Source organism: Takifugu flavidus, chromosome 1 (assembly GCF_003711565.1).
Source record: "Takifugu flavidus isolate HTHZ2018 chromosome 1, ASM371156v2, whole genome shotgun sequence".
Taxonomy (NCBI): domain Eukaryota; kingdom Metazoa; phylum Chordata; class Actinopteri; order Tetraodontiformes; family Tetraodontidae; genus Takifugu; species Takifugu flavidus.
This window is the reverse complement of record NC_079520.1, coordinates 3,705,281-3,719,120: the sequence shown is the minus strand read 5'-3', so window position 1 is coordinate 3,719,120 and position 13,840 is coordinate 3,705,281. Positions and strand designations below refer to the sequence as shown.

The window sequence follows — 13,840 nt, the reverse complement described above, 5'->3', positions numbered from 1 at the left end:
AACATTTGCAATGTTTTTGATGCAATCCCGCGACTTTGGCTCTGGGCTGCCACAGAATGGAAATCATTAGCTAGTGTCTTCAACTCTGGTTACACCAGACAAATACGGCAATTAAGATTAACAACAAAGCGACGTTCAAAGTCAATCAGGCAGTGTTGCTCATACTTCTCTTCAACCAGTCACCAACTCGGTTTACACAATCTCTGATTTACAAGTCGTATCTCCTCCTGTTGCTTTCTTGCAAACTGCTGCATGGTTGTGAACAGGAAGTGTGCCAGAACAGATGGAATGCACATGTAGCCAAGTGTAAAATGCTGTCCTTCATGGTTTAGAGAATTCTGTGGGACAATTCTTAAACTGGTGGGTACCTGAAATCTCACAGCTGGGAACTTGACCTGGGAATTAATTATATCTACATTCTTTATTACAACTCAGAGGCACCAGATTCATTTTGTGTTCATCAGATTTCCAAGTAATTCAGCAAACTACATCCATCCTTAACACTCATCTGGTTCTCCTCTCATTTCCTGTTGTCTGTCCCCTCTTAATAAGTGCACACAATACTCTGACAGCTCCTCCACAACAAAGCAGAATGCGCCATTCTCATACTGTTGCTTCAGGGGCATGGCTACAAAGTCTGCAGAACAGTCTTTGAATGTTTGGGAAGTTCAAGGAGAAAATTATTGGCAGACTTCATGGTACATTCCAGCGAGCGAGGAGTCTGTACTAGGAGCTGGAGCCAAGCCATTAATAACTTTCTACATATGTGATAAGTATGTTTTTAAAAAAAAAATAAAAAAATCATTGTACATTTAGTAAACCAGATTTTCTTTCCATTGCTAGTTTGTGCTTAATGGGACTTATTTATCTCACCTCCAAGACTTTGTTTGTTTAAAAACAGTGGCAATGAGCATAGATGGCAGGACATTAAGAAATATTCATAAGTAGGTAGGGCTGTTTTCCTTCACAGAATTCTCTCAGCTGCTGTTTGGACTTCCCAATTGGAAAAAGCGCCACCCTGCTATCTCCTGCTTGTACTTCAACTGTCCTCCCTCCGTTTCAGCCAAACCTGTGATGACTTCCTCCTCAATGTCATGGTTCTGGATCATCTGCTAAAGTCGTCTCACCCCGGTTCCTCCTCTCCCACAGCCCAAAAGATAATCCAGGCTGATAACACCGAGACAAGATCAGCGACTTAAAAAAAAAACCATGATTTCCTTAACAGACTGAAACACATGTGCTGGCCAAAAGTTCATAACAGCTCCACAATTATTTAAAGTGAACCAGAATATGTTTAACTGAAACATGCAACTAATTGGCGGAATTAAACAAAGTGATTTCTCCTGACTTATTAGTTGTTCCTCTATATTAATTAATAAAGATAAATCACTATTTTTATATCTATATGGATAACTGCCTTATTTTGTCATAAATCTTTCATACATATAATTTCATACATTCTAAATTTACAGGAAAAAACAAAGCACAAAATTTTAAATGTATTTTTGCAATAATTTTGAGACAAAACATTTTCAAACCCAATTAGAAGCTACAGCATATTCGCTCAAGGCTTAACAATTCTCAGAGGGCTAAGTAAAGAAAACTTTGTAACCTACACCTGAGCCCTTCCACTAGTAAAGTTCTTCATCCAGGATCTCAGCATTCTGCATGTTTGGACCATAAATTCCATGTTAGAGTCATGTATGTATAAACTGTTGTCTGGGGCACTAAATGAGGTTGTGTTCTGTTTTCTTAAGAGAATTGTGATGCAACTAGCCTTCAACTGACACATGACTGTGTCAAACTAATGTTTATCATGTTCAGTAGACACTCAAGTGAAGTAGAAGAGCAGGATAACGTAATACCATAGAAGTATTTCATTTCACTTCATTCACACATATATTTATTGTATCTTGATTTTTTTTAATGTTTTATCAAGACACCTTTGTTAGCGAACAGACAGAATGGGTGAACACAGTGGCCTCAACTCTGCCTGGTTTACATGATGTTTACTGTCCTCTCAGATCACCTGAAATCTCTGGAGAGGTACGAAAGTATCTGGATCACAATGCAAAGCCTTCAACATGAAAAAGGAGCAAAATCCAGAGTCAAGTCCAGGCGAGTCAAGTTTGCAGCATCGGTGGAAACTGAGCATTTGACCGCTGAGGTGAGAAAGACACAAAGGGTGAGTAGGTTATCTGTGGCCATCGGACAACTGATATGAGACTGTTGATGATATTTCAGCAAACGTCTCCACAAACCTAAAGGCGCTAAAAATGACATGCAATGAGGAGCCATGCAAAGCAGGGAACATGCAGCCCTTACAATGTTTTAATTACAAAGAAGAGAATAGCTTATACCTCTTTGATCTTTTTCTTTTAAATTTGTGACTTCATAGTGATGATGAATGCTCCTACATGCATCGTCCATCACAACAAGTCCCAACAGACCTCACAAACAGAAAAACTATCGCGGGGTCACAAAGACAGACGTCATAACACAACAGATCAGTCAGCATTCTGGACAAGCTCCTTCAGGCAAAGAGTGAACAATGTGGGGAAGGGATTTCCTGAGTACTGCGAGAAGGCCAAAGGTTGAACCGAGCAGAAAGTTCCAAAAAATAATGACCTGTTTGTGTCAACGGCCAACATCTTCAGATTTAAGATATCAGGTAACGTCTGAAATGTCGCTGAAGCGTGCTTCAAATATAGAAGGCTGCTTCTTTTTAGTGATCTTTAACCATGTTGCTGCTTGAAATCAGCAGGAAGATTCAGAGAACTGGAACCACAGGAGTAAAAAAAATAGTGGTATGAAGGTTTTCAGAGTGGGCTAATGTCTGACCACATGTACATTTGGTTTTACATGGTTGCAGGGAAATGATTTGCACCTTGTGGAAAATGTGAGGAGAACTGAGGCCACTGAGCATGAGTCATTGGCGAGCTATCTCTGAGGGGGATGGAAGTCCTGCCTTTGAGTGCAGGACTTGGACTTTTGTTTACTTTCCAGACAGAAGAGCTGAGAGGCACGAGAAGGGGGAAAACGGTCGGCAGAAACGTGCCTTAAAACCATTCAATGTTAGAAGCAATAGTTTTAGCCGAACCTTTTTAGAATTTATAATTGCTGTGTATTTGTATACTTTAAATTTGCAAAATGTCCATGTATTAGCTATATTTGACCTATTTGTGTTCTCTAGATGCAATCAGAATTGAATTATTATCTGGCTCTTTGGATGGAGTTCCCATGGAATCAAGGAGGAGGGTCTGAATGGGAGACGCAACAGATGGAGGTGGTGTTGACACCACCTCTGTTGAGCTCATCCAGTTTCTTTAGAGAATATTACAACCACTGGCATAGATTTACTCACATATTAACCCTCGAATATTGTGAACTAACTAGGTATATTACAAAACAAGCATATGATTCTTGTGTCATAAACTGATATTGTCTCTTAATAGGCATAATTAAAATAACTCACACAGTTGCAAAACATATTTTTCTCATGTTTTTTTAAAACATGCAAGTTATGACATCAGGGATTAATACAATAAGCCCCACAGTAAGAACTACCAGAGCTAAGGAAGGATTCCACTAGTGAGCACAAGGTGGAAAAGCTCATTCATTTGCTTTCATTGGTCATTTGCTCCTACTCCTACAATATGAGCAGAGCAGCAATGTTATGGAGGACAACGTTCCAGTCAGCATCCAGCTGGTTTATAAATATAACCTAATACCTATTCTAAAAGAATATATTATCTTTCCTTCAACCAAATATTGGTCCATTTGGGTGTTAGATGAATGCCTTATAACAAAAGACTGCGCCACTTGCAACTGGTTAGCATATTAGCGTTTTGGAAGTGGTTTGGTAAAATCTGATTTTACAGGTGCATCCTGTCAGACAAAATGGAGCCCCAGTTCAAACGTAAAGTTGTCATAATTGTCATTTGAAAAATTTTATTTAGCTCATTCTGTGACCACGCCATATCTTTGCAAAGTAGAACTTGCATTTGCATTAAAGTTGATAAGGGTTTAACCATTACTCATAATTCATTGAATATATGCTTAATGGGCACAGGAAGACAGGGTGACCAAGAATATTTGGCCATAACCAGCCTGAGAAAAAGAAGATGCATCCAAAATAATTCTGTGGAAGAGACACAAACACATCAGCCACTGTTTAGTGGAAACTGATTGAATCCATATTATTTTCATTATGTACGTTTCACAAAGCATCCACTCAAGATTTTAATATCTACAGAAAGCTATGTCAGAAATTACCTCAGGAGCCATACATCCATATATTATCATGCCCATCTGTCATTTTTGTAGCATCATACATGGAGCAAGATTGAACTTGCATGTGCTGAGTGCAGCACAGCCCTTATACACTAGAAGCTCTTCATATTCTCTATGTCTAAAGGGCTTTTAGCACAGCTGTCAACTCAAATTGGATTCTGGAAGCAAATTTTTTTAATGCATCTGACATTTGGTGGGGCAAAGACCTTTAAAAGAAAGAAGAAAATCAGTTCACCAGTAGATCCCACAGTTATCCAGCAACTCACTATGCAAGGACAGATAATGCAGTTAATAGATTAAGTATTTTGAGCCTTTGTATCTTGAGGTTTCTGTCTTCAAAGTCCACTCAGGGCTGTGACAACTGCCTGTCAACAACTGTCTATAAGTGGACTCCAGCTTTCCTCCTGATTTCAAGAAAGTAATTGCTAACTGAGACTTGAATATTCTTTCCGTCCCACTAGGAAAATTCACACCTGAATAGAGGCAAAGATTGGTGTTTTAGCCTGTGCTGGATGGAGGTTAGGCTCCTTCATTCTCTAAGAAATAATGCAAAGTTACACTTTGATTTACAATCACATCAGACGAACACATGTACTACAATCATTTAAAAAAGCATCCACTCAGTCACATTTTGCTAAGGCATGCTGGGGTTTTTCATAAAAATCAGCCAGAACTAAAATCCGAAGAGCTTACAGCCAGAGAGCTGCAGACATGTGTTTCCAATTTTTAGGGCCACAAACAACTGGAACCTCCCTTTTGCATTTGCATGCATGCTATTTTGTTTCCTTGATATGAAAAATGTAAACTTTTCTCCTCGACCATGCTCACTTATGGTGTGATATAATAGCAAGCGTTTCATCCAAGCCCCCGCGACCACAAGCAGGGCCGTTCTGCCTACGGAGGCAGAAAATTTCCAGGCCTTGTAGACTTCTGGTAATGAAGCCTTCTCTGATTACCATGATGTACTGAAGAGGTGAAATGAGTGTAACAGTCTCATGGAATACTGGAAAATGAAAAAAAAAGGTTTTTCACCAAGTTCTGCGACATTTGTACAATAACGCTTTTGTGGTTTAAAGCTGTTTTAATATCTGGCTTATTGTACAACACTTTAGTAGTCAGTAGACAACATTCACATGTAGACAGAATAACAGAAATGACCAAATTAGACAATTTAAAATGAAAATAGTTCCAGGAGATTCCATGGACTGTTGACAGAATGTTGACAGTTGTTGCATGAAAGGGGTTCTTCTCCTTGCTGTCAAATCATCCTGAATGCTAATAAGTTGTTTTTGACAGATTACTTGTCTTTGGCTGTCATAGAGAACCTCTTCCTCTTCTTCTCTTGATCAGATCTGTCATCAATACTTCCTTCCTCATCATGAGCGTTCTTCCTTTTACCGCCTACATTTTTAGTCGATACAGCATCAAAGGGTAGATGATGCTCAACCCTCTTGCTGTTTGACCCCCCGATGTGGTCTTTCTTGCTCAGGACCACAGCAGAGGTAGCATGAGCTGACAGTTTGGCTCTTTTTGAAGCCTGAGAAATCTCACCAGTAACTTTGTTTTCAAGTTGTCGTTTTCTGTCCGATTTAGGGCGAGTCACCGCCATGGACTCTGGACTGGGCTGTGGGCTCACAGTGTTTGTTTTGCCAGTAGATGGTGCTGGGTAAGCACACCTGGACTCATCCCAGGACTGACCTCTGCAAAAAAAAAAAAAAAAATTTCATCAATGACTTCATGTAAAATATTATCTTTGAGGTTTGGAGGTCAACGCTGCAACAATTAACTTACGAGGTGCAGAGGGGGAAGAGCAGGGTGACAAATTTATGCTTTAGAGCTTCAGAAGGTGTAAGCCTTCCGGCGGGATCAAGCTGAAGCATCTTCTTCAGTATGTTTACAAAAAGGAGGATATCCCTCTTTTCTCCACCTTCCTTTAAGTCCTGGAATGACAAATAAAACAAATTAAAATTACAGCTAGGAAGTCACCAGAAGACAACTGGGACAGGCTCCAGCCTGCCCCCACAGGGAAGCAGTAATAGAAGATAGCTGGAGGAACAAGAAAGGCCATTCAGGTGTTCAGTAAGATACCTTGAAAACACGAACCTGTTTGAGGTCATCCAGAGATGATATTTCTCCTTCTCTTGATCCTGCGCAGCTCTTGTTCAGTTTTGTAATTTTCCTTTGTCAACAGAGCAGAAGAGTTTGGAGGTGAAAACAAGTAAAGTAGAACGGTGCACAAACACAAAAACAAAAGTTGAGTTTTCACACCAGCATTGAGCTGCATGTCTGATGGTTGACCCTATGTCTTCAGCATGTAGTTCATCTGTAAGTGAAACAAAATGTTGATTTCAAATTTTCATCAAAATAATTTGATGAAAACTATCAATAAACCGCAAAACCCCCGAAACTTAATAAAATAAATGAAACCATGTGCAATAAACAGAAACGGGAAAATAGCAAGTTCTTGCCATCTCCTTCTCCATTTTTCCAAGATACAGTCTGACACCGAGGTACAGCCTCACAGCCAAGCAGCCCAGGGACCACATGTCTATAGCCTCTGTCAGGGGCAGACCCAGCATGACCTCTGGAGCCCTGCAAGGTCAAATGGTGACAGGAATGAGGCTGTTTCCCCCCAAACTTAATCACTCATCTGCTGAATTTAAAACATGCTCTAGTTAGTGACCTGTAATTACACTTCTGTATGGTTGAGCCCTGTGGGACATATGACACCTCATGGGCCAGCCCAAAGTCTATTAGCTTGACTCGGAAAGGCTCTTTTTCATGATTGACCAGCATCATATTAGGCAGACTGATGTCACAGTGCATCGCTCCAATGGACTTTAAGGTTTCCAGTGGAGCCGCCAGCTGTGAAGGCATGAGGTGATGGTAAGACAGGAACGATGGGTAGATTCTATTAATAATGATTAAAGGAGATAGGAACACAGTAGTAAATACCTGCTGGACAATCATGCTGATTGCCTTCAGCAGGAGATGGTGAAAAGGTCGCTGCTTGACAAAGCCATACAGACTCCTGTCCAGGTGTTCAAACACAAGGCAGTTGAATCCCCTGTCAGTAAACGTTGTGTAAAACCGCACTATGTTGCACTTGTCAATGTCCAACTTTTGCAGTTTATTAAGGGTTGTTACCTGTGGAAACAGGTTTTCATTTGATTAAACCCTGTGCATAGGGTGGGTGGGTGATGGTGGGGGAGATTCCATACAGTAACTGCCACTCACCTCTCGCATCATTTGGTTTTTCAAGATTTGTTTTTATTAATCATTTTGACAGCAACCTTTTTGTTGTCTCTCGTCCTCATTTGGCAACAATGCCAAATGAGCCCTCTCCAAGAATGGACTGCACCAGGTAAGTGGTGGACTTAGAGTAAAGCAGGTTTCCAGGAACCAAGTGGCTTCCTCCTGTGGGTTGAGCAGATGGTATGTTCGACATATCTGTGAGGAGAGCAGCATAGGGTTGTTAGCCACATTCAAGATTGGCAGATACAAATGCAGCCAGGTTCTGCTTAATAGCAGCTTTAATATTTATCATATGTTCATGTATTGATGTCATGCATACACCAAAAAAACAAAGAGAATAGGAACAAGCTTGTGTGCATTAAATGAAGGGGCTGATTACAGGGTGTCCTTTTGTAAATTATCAAAAGGATCTCACTACCAAGACGTTAAACCAACCTCAAGCTTGCATTAGCCCCAGATCACAAATACGTTCAACGAATATGATTATAGTCTGAATTTCCAACAATGCTGTTGGTGATAACTAAGTATAGAAAGTCTTTGATTTGATGATGAAAGGCATAACTTAGAAGAGAAAGTAGCTTTGATGTTTCTTTGATCTCTTTTTTTCATTATGTTATAAAGAGAATAGGAATTATATTGTAACATTTTAGAAGATTGTGTACCAGCTGCTGTCCCTTTGTGTTGATATCTGTATATAAAATAACTCCAAATGCTATGAACAGACTTAAATGAAATTTTCAGGAATTGTTGATAATTGGCCAAAGAACATATTTTTGTGATCTTCCAGATTCCGGTGGGACTTTGACCTTCCAAAGATCAATGCCAAGGGGCTTTGATCAAAGGGAAACCTACACTATACATCATTATATATAGATTTGTGACATCACAGAGTTGCTCTAAATCAAATGCAATAAACTCAGTTATGGCACATAGCTGACTTTCAAAATAAAAGCCATGGCAGCTCCTTAACTGAATAAATTTGTCTGTTTTCTTTTGAAGCACAGACAAGTGCAGCTCACATTTAAAGGTCCCATGGTGCAGAATTACTGCCACTGCAAGCCAGTTCCACAATGAGTTTTTCTTGTGACGTGCAAATTACTTGTCTGCAGCTTTTAATGCGAATAAGGAGAGAGATGGTGTGCAGGGTGGTGTATGGAGGTGTGGTCTTGTGCAAAAACTCCGGGGGTGGGGGTGTGGGGGTTGGGGGTTCTGCAGGGAGGGGGCCGGCCTATGCAAATAACTCCTGCAAAGATGAGACTGAATCTGAGCAGCCTGTTTTGAGCCCCGGTTTACCACTGGGTGGGCTGCAGAGACACGTTTGCTTTCCTTATTCTGTGAGTTGGTAGTTGGGTGACTTGGTCCCATGCTATTGGACCTTTAAATGTTTCACCTGATACACAGCTTCTCTTATTACCCCTTAGACAAACTGAAGTTCCCTTGAAATAGATGTAGCATCTCTCAGCTCTTCTGGTGTGCTTCAGTCTACATCGGTTTAGATGTGGTCAGAACAGAAATGAGTAATTAGTAATTTCCCCTCCCTGTATAATCAATTAGGTTTCATTTACATGAGGACATTATAAGATGCAGGATGTCACATTATTGTCTGATTTATCTGTTGGGATGGAAGTCCAATGTTGATGATTCTCTGCTGAACAAAAAAAAAGAAAAATACATTTTTAGTTGGTAATTAACTTCTGTAAAAATTCTTGCTTGAAAGACTGGAATCAAAGGTTGGAACAAATGCAGACACTGGTGATGTCACTTTCTTTTAGGATGTGAGCCTTTTCTTTCCAGAGTCACGGACAGGCAAAGAAAATGGATGGCCCAGATATTCCAGTTGCTTCTACAGATGGGTAACCCAGCCCTTTGTGTCTTCAGAGTGGGGGTCTCCTCTCACTTCAACTGGAATGCATTAGTCATTTATCATTTTTAGCTCTATGAGTCAGGAAGAAAAATGTTTTCCCCAGTTGGAAAAAAGCCGTGGTTGAAGTGCAGGGACATTTTATTGTGCTGCGCCTGGTGCACCATTTGTCACTGTAATTAAAAATACAACTCCAGTTAATCAAAATAGCACAAAATATGGGAAGCCCAATGGAGCAGAGGTATGAAAGCTTCACCCCAATATCCCTTGACTCCCACCAGAACATGATGTCTTAGCCTTGTGTGTTCTGCATGCAACATGCCTGTACAGACACCTCTTAATGTATACAGGAGCTTTAAAGGGCAGTGACACGCCTTTACTGGAGCTGAGTGATGGAGAGGGAAAGCTTATCCCGAGGCAACTGCAAACGCAAAGCGATGTTACAAATAGCTCATAGGTGAGTAATGACAGTTCTTCAGAAAGATATTTATTCAACCATGTCAGGTTGGAGTTGGTACCTGCCTTGACTCTGGGTATGTCCTACGAGGTGTGTGGAGTCTTCTAATAATTCACTGAGCACCGTGTACTGACTTGCAAAGACAGAGAGGTTTGGCAGGTTGTTTTATCCGGGATATCACTAAACCTGAGGTCTGGTCTTGATATTATTCTGCTGTTTTGCAGGCATGTTCAACTACCAACATTCTGTACAACATGTTTTAATTGTAGGTTCTGCTGCAGCAGTGTAGACATTAACCCAGAAGTAGAAGCTAGTATCAATCCTGATGAGGGTATTCCTGTAACTTCTGTCATTCCAAGCTCTCTTGAGATTTCTTTAGAGTAAAACTAAAGAATACTATCTGCTGAAGTAGTTTAGATTTTTTCTCTGTTGGAAGCTTTTGTCCCCTGATGGACAAGTGTCGAGTGCAGACAAGTGCTGGTTTGTCCCAGACATACACAAAATTGTCTCCTCAGATTGAGGACAGTAGAGGGACGTTGTGGTACTTCTCAATCTCTGGAGACAGGTTGTGTCTTTGCAGATTAATGATTTGCACAGCACACATCTGCAACATACATATTAAATGTCTTTGTTTGCTTCCCACGGTTTATTTCACATCCTGATTTGTTCCCTCAAATGCATGAGACAAATCCACACGCTCCGCTGCACATTCAGATGTCACAGGAGCTTTTATTCGGGCAGAAAATGCAACTTTGAAACTTTCCAGCTGCACTGGCCACAGCTTTCATTTCACTGCAAGTGATTTCCCATCTGAAAGCAAGGATGGATTTGGATTAATTGATTTTTTTGGCACTGTCCACCCTGAAGGCCAAATAATATTCAGCACTTTCTCTCTGTGATTTCTGCTGCATAATCCTGCAAAGCAACGTGACTCTACTCCTGAATGGAGAGGTGGTAACACTCAGGTTTGTTTTTGGACAATCATGATTTGAAAGACATTGTTGAGTTTTCCCATAATGTACTCTCCATGTAAAAATGCAATGGGCAAACATTCCCTCTGTCCCAAGAGAATGCTTGACGATGACCTCAGCGCTCCAATCTGTTCCCCATACCGAGAGGAAAGGTTAAGATAATTAGCCTTGTTTCCTGAAAATACAGGGGCCCCATGGTTGGGACTCCCCATCGTCGGGTCACTTTACCTCCATATGGTGGAATGTAGCTGCTGAGTCATATTCCCTGACAATATCCCCCCAAAATAACATGTCACGGCTGAATGGACACAGTCCTATAGTATTATTCTTTTTAATACATCTCCTGAAATCTGCATGTCAAGTTGTTCAAGGCGTATCTCCTTGATTTTGTAGTTCAACTCCTTATTTAGCTTTTAGCTCAGGCAGCATATTAAGTCAGCACTGCACCACACAGCGGGCTTTAGATGTGGGTGACACTGTTTACACAGCTCCTCTATGGCAGTGTTTCCTTCCTTGTTGACAGTCAGCGTTTGAGTTTACATGGCGTTTTGGCCTTTGTACTGGCATCCCAATAACTGTCAGAACGCCTCCAAACGCCTTGATGTATGTCTCACACGTGGGGATAAAGTTGCATTCAGCGGTTGTCGTGAATGTGCCCTACAATTTGAGTGAACTCATAAAGTACACTGAGGTCAACAAATGCTACTTGTTAACTCTGGTCGGACCAAAGTAGATACTTAGAGTTTACAATAAAGTATACATGACCTTTTAAAGCAAAATGATGCATTTGAGAGTTTTTGCACATTTTTTTGAATGTGTTTTCATTTTTCAGGTCCATTTTTTTCTCTTTAAATTCAGTGTGGGACAGTGTGAAAGCCACAATGGCTTTTTTGCTTGTATCACATCTGGGAGACTCTCCAGAAGGAAATGTGTGCTTTCAGGTGGCCCTGCAGCCTCCTCTTGCCTGTAACTTTGGAACATGATTTAACAGCATTTAGCAGCTCTACCATTCACTTAATCAAACCCTCTGGGTGTTGAGGAAGCTGAGGCAGCACAGATGTTGTTTGCCACGTCGTAAGTCATATTATGGCTTTTCCACAGTTCTGGGAGTGTTTTCTGACATTTGTTTTGGGATTTGATGATGTTACACGGTTGTTAGGTTTTGTTTTTAAAAAAAAAAAAAATTAGACCTTCATTAATTATTGTTGCAATGTCCGTTTAAGAAGGAGTGCTGTTGAACCTGGCTCATAATGGGACGGGCTCATGGTTTTTTTTATCATCTGCACTTTATAGGCTCATTCCAGCCAAATTTCTTTCAGAAAGTCTGCTTTGGCTTCCTCCATTTGTTTGGACAAGAATGTTCTGGATTTAAGCTTTTCAAATTCACATGAATTATTATAATTCATGTGATAGTCTTCATTTAAAAAAGCTAATTTTGCAAAACAGTTTTTGATTAGCCCAGTGTAAATTATCAACTTTTGATAACTTTTTAAGTTATCAAATCCAAAACTTTGAAACCAATTATTATTGAAGATATAAAACATTTTTATCGATCTTCTCCCCACAGTTTGTTTGGCAACTTCTCCCTTCACACCAGATTATTCCAAAACACTTTGCACATGCAGGCTGGTATAAACAGGAAGGTAACAGGTCTGATCTGGTTACAGTGACCATCCACCTCGCCTTCTCGCAGCGTCATGTTTCTACTGCAAGGTGGAGCCTACTCACCTCCAAAACTCTGGAGGAACAACCTCCAATTCTACCTTGGCTGCTCCACCATGTTTGGGCTTTAGTAGAATCCACATGTTGCTCACCGTGTTACTTTTATTTTGAGTCCCCCAACAACCAGCAGCAGCAGAAGCACTTAACTGGAGTGGAAAATGTTCCATTTGAATGATTCTCCAGCTGTGAGCTGTCTGCTTTGCAGATTTTAACATTTGAACAGTGTCCGATTCATGTCTGTCTTCTCTGTTTTCTTGTTTTGAAAAGATATGCCCTTGCAAATATGGCAGCAACATAGAAAGTGAAAATGAAATTTGACACTGCGGAATTGCAAAGAATTTGCTGTTTTTCTTTTTCCACTTGGATGAAACTTCAGGCTTTGTATACTTCCTTCTTTTATTTGTATTTGATGTATTTGTTCTTGCTGTTCGACTTTCTGAATTATTTAAAAGGCAGCAATTAACCAGTGGATACGTGATATTATTGTGAAATTTTCATAGAGGCTTTTTTTCTTGCAACAGCTACTAAAATGTCAGAAGTGGGATTCGAACCCACGCCTCCAGAGGAGACTGCGACCTGAACGCAGCGCCTTAGACCGCTCGGCCATCCTGACATGGAACCCAGGTTCTGAGCTCTCCTGCTCTATGGTAATGAGCTTTGGGTAATGACCGAAAGAACAAGATCACGGCTACACGGGCCGAAATGAGCTTCCTCCGTAGGGTGGCTGGGCTCTCCCTTAGAGATAGGGTGAGAAGCTCTGCCATCTGGGAGGAACTCGGAGTAGACCTGCTGCTCCTCCGCGTTGAGAGGAGCCAGATGAGGTGGCTTGGGCATCTAGTTAGGATGACCCCTGGACGCCTCCCTGGTGAGGTCTTCAGGGCATGTCCCTCTGGTAGGAGACCCCCGGGAAGACCCAGGACACGTTGGAGAGACTATGTCTCTCGACTGGCCTGGGAACGCCTGGGGATCCCTCCGGATGAGCTGGAAGAGGTAGCTGGGGAGAGGGAAGTCTGGGCTTCTCTTCTTAGGCTGCTGCCCCCGCGACCCGACCCCGGATAAGCGGTAGAAGATGGATGGATGGATGGATGCTCTGTTGGACAAATGCTATATAGCAGCAAACTTTAACTCAGAGACATACCGAGAGACCGCAACAGTAATTGCAACATCTCCTGGCGTGTCCAGGAAACGCCAGCCTGACATATTCTTATTAATGTGGTGTGGTTTCCATCTGGCGGATCATTGTTGTACTACACATGTCAATTGCAGTTACATATAGGCTTG

General features: G+C 41.2%; 1 protein-coding gene and 1 non-coding gene across 2 annotated transcripts; both read right to left on the bottom strand.

Moving 5' to 3' along the window:
* Positions 1-5,590: 5,590 nt before the first annotated feature.
* LOC130531688 (homeodomain-interacting protein kinase 3-like) lies at positions 5,591-7,539 on the bottom strand. The gene is made up of 7 exons (XM_057043808.1): positions 7,531-7,539; positions 7,249-7,440; positions 6,977-7,158; positions 6,790-6,885; positions 6,397-6,472; positions 6,085-6,233; positions 5,591-5,993 (listed from the first exon to the last, which is right to left on the bottom strand). The coding sequence occupies exons 1-7, from the start codon at positions 7,537-7,539 to the stop codon at positions 5,591-5,593; spliced, it is 1,107 nt and encodes a 368-aa protein (XP_056899788.1).
* Positions 7,540-13,089: 5,550 nt separating this feature from the next.
* On the bottom strand, positions 13,090-13,172 carry trnal-cag (transfer RNA leucine (anticodon CAG)). The gene has a single exon. It is a non-coding gene; the product is annotated as a tRNA-Leu (tRNA).
* Between the last annotated feature and the right edge of the window lie 668 nt (positions 13,173-13,840).

What these genes read in the sequence shown, in the direction of transcription:
- LOC130531688 (XM_057043808.1), bottom strand. An exon ending in CTGTACCTCGGTGTCAGACT is followed by an intron (nt 6,473 to 6,789) that starts GTATCTTGGAAA and finishes CTGTTGACAAAG; the next exon opens with GAAAATTACAAAACTGAACA. An exon ending in CTCTTCCCCCTCTGCACCTC is followed by an intron (nt 5,994 to 6,084) that starts GTAAGTTAATTG and finishes TTTTTTTTGCAG; the next exon opens with AGGTCAGTCCTGGGATGAGT.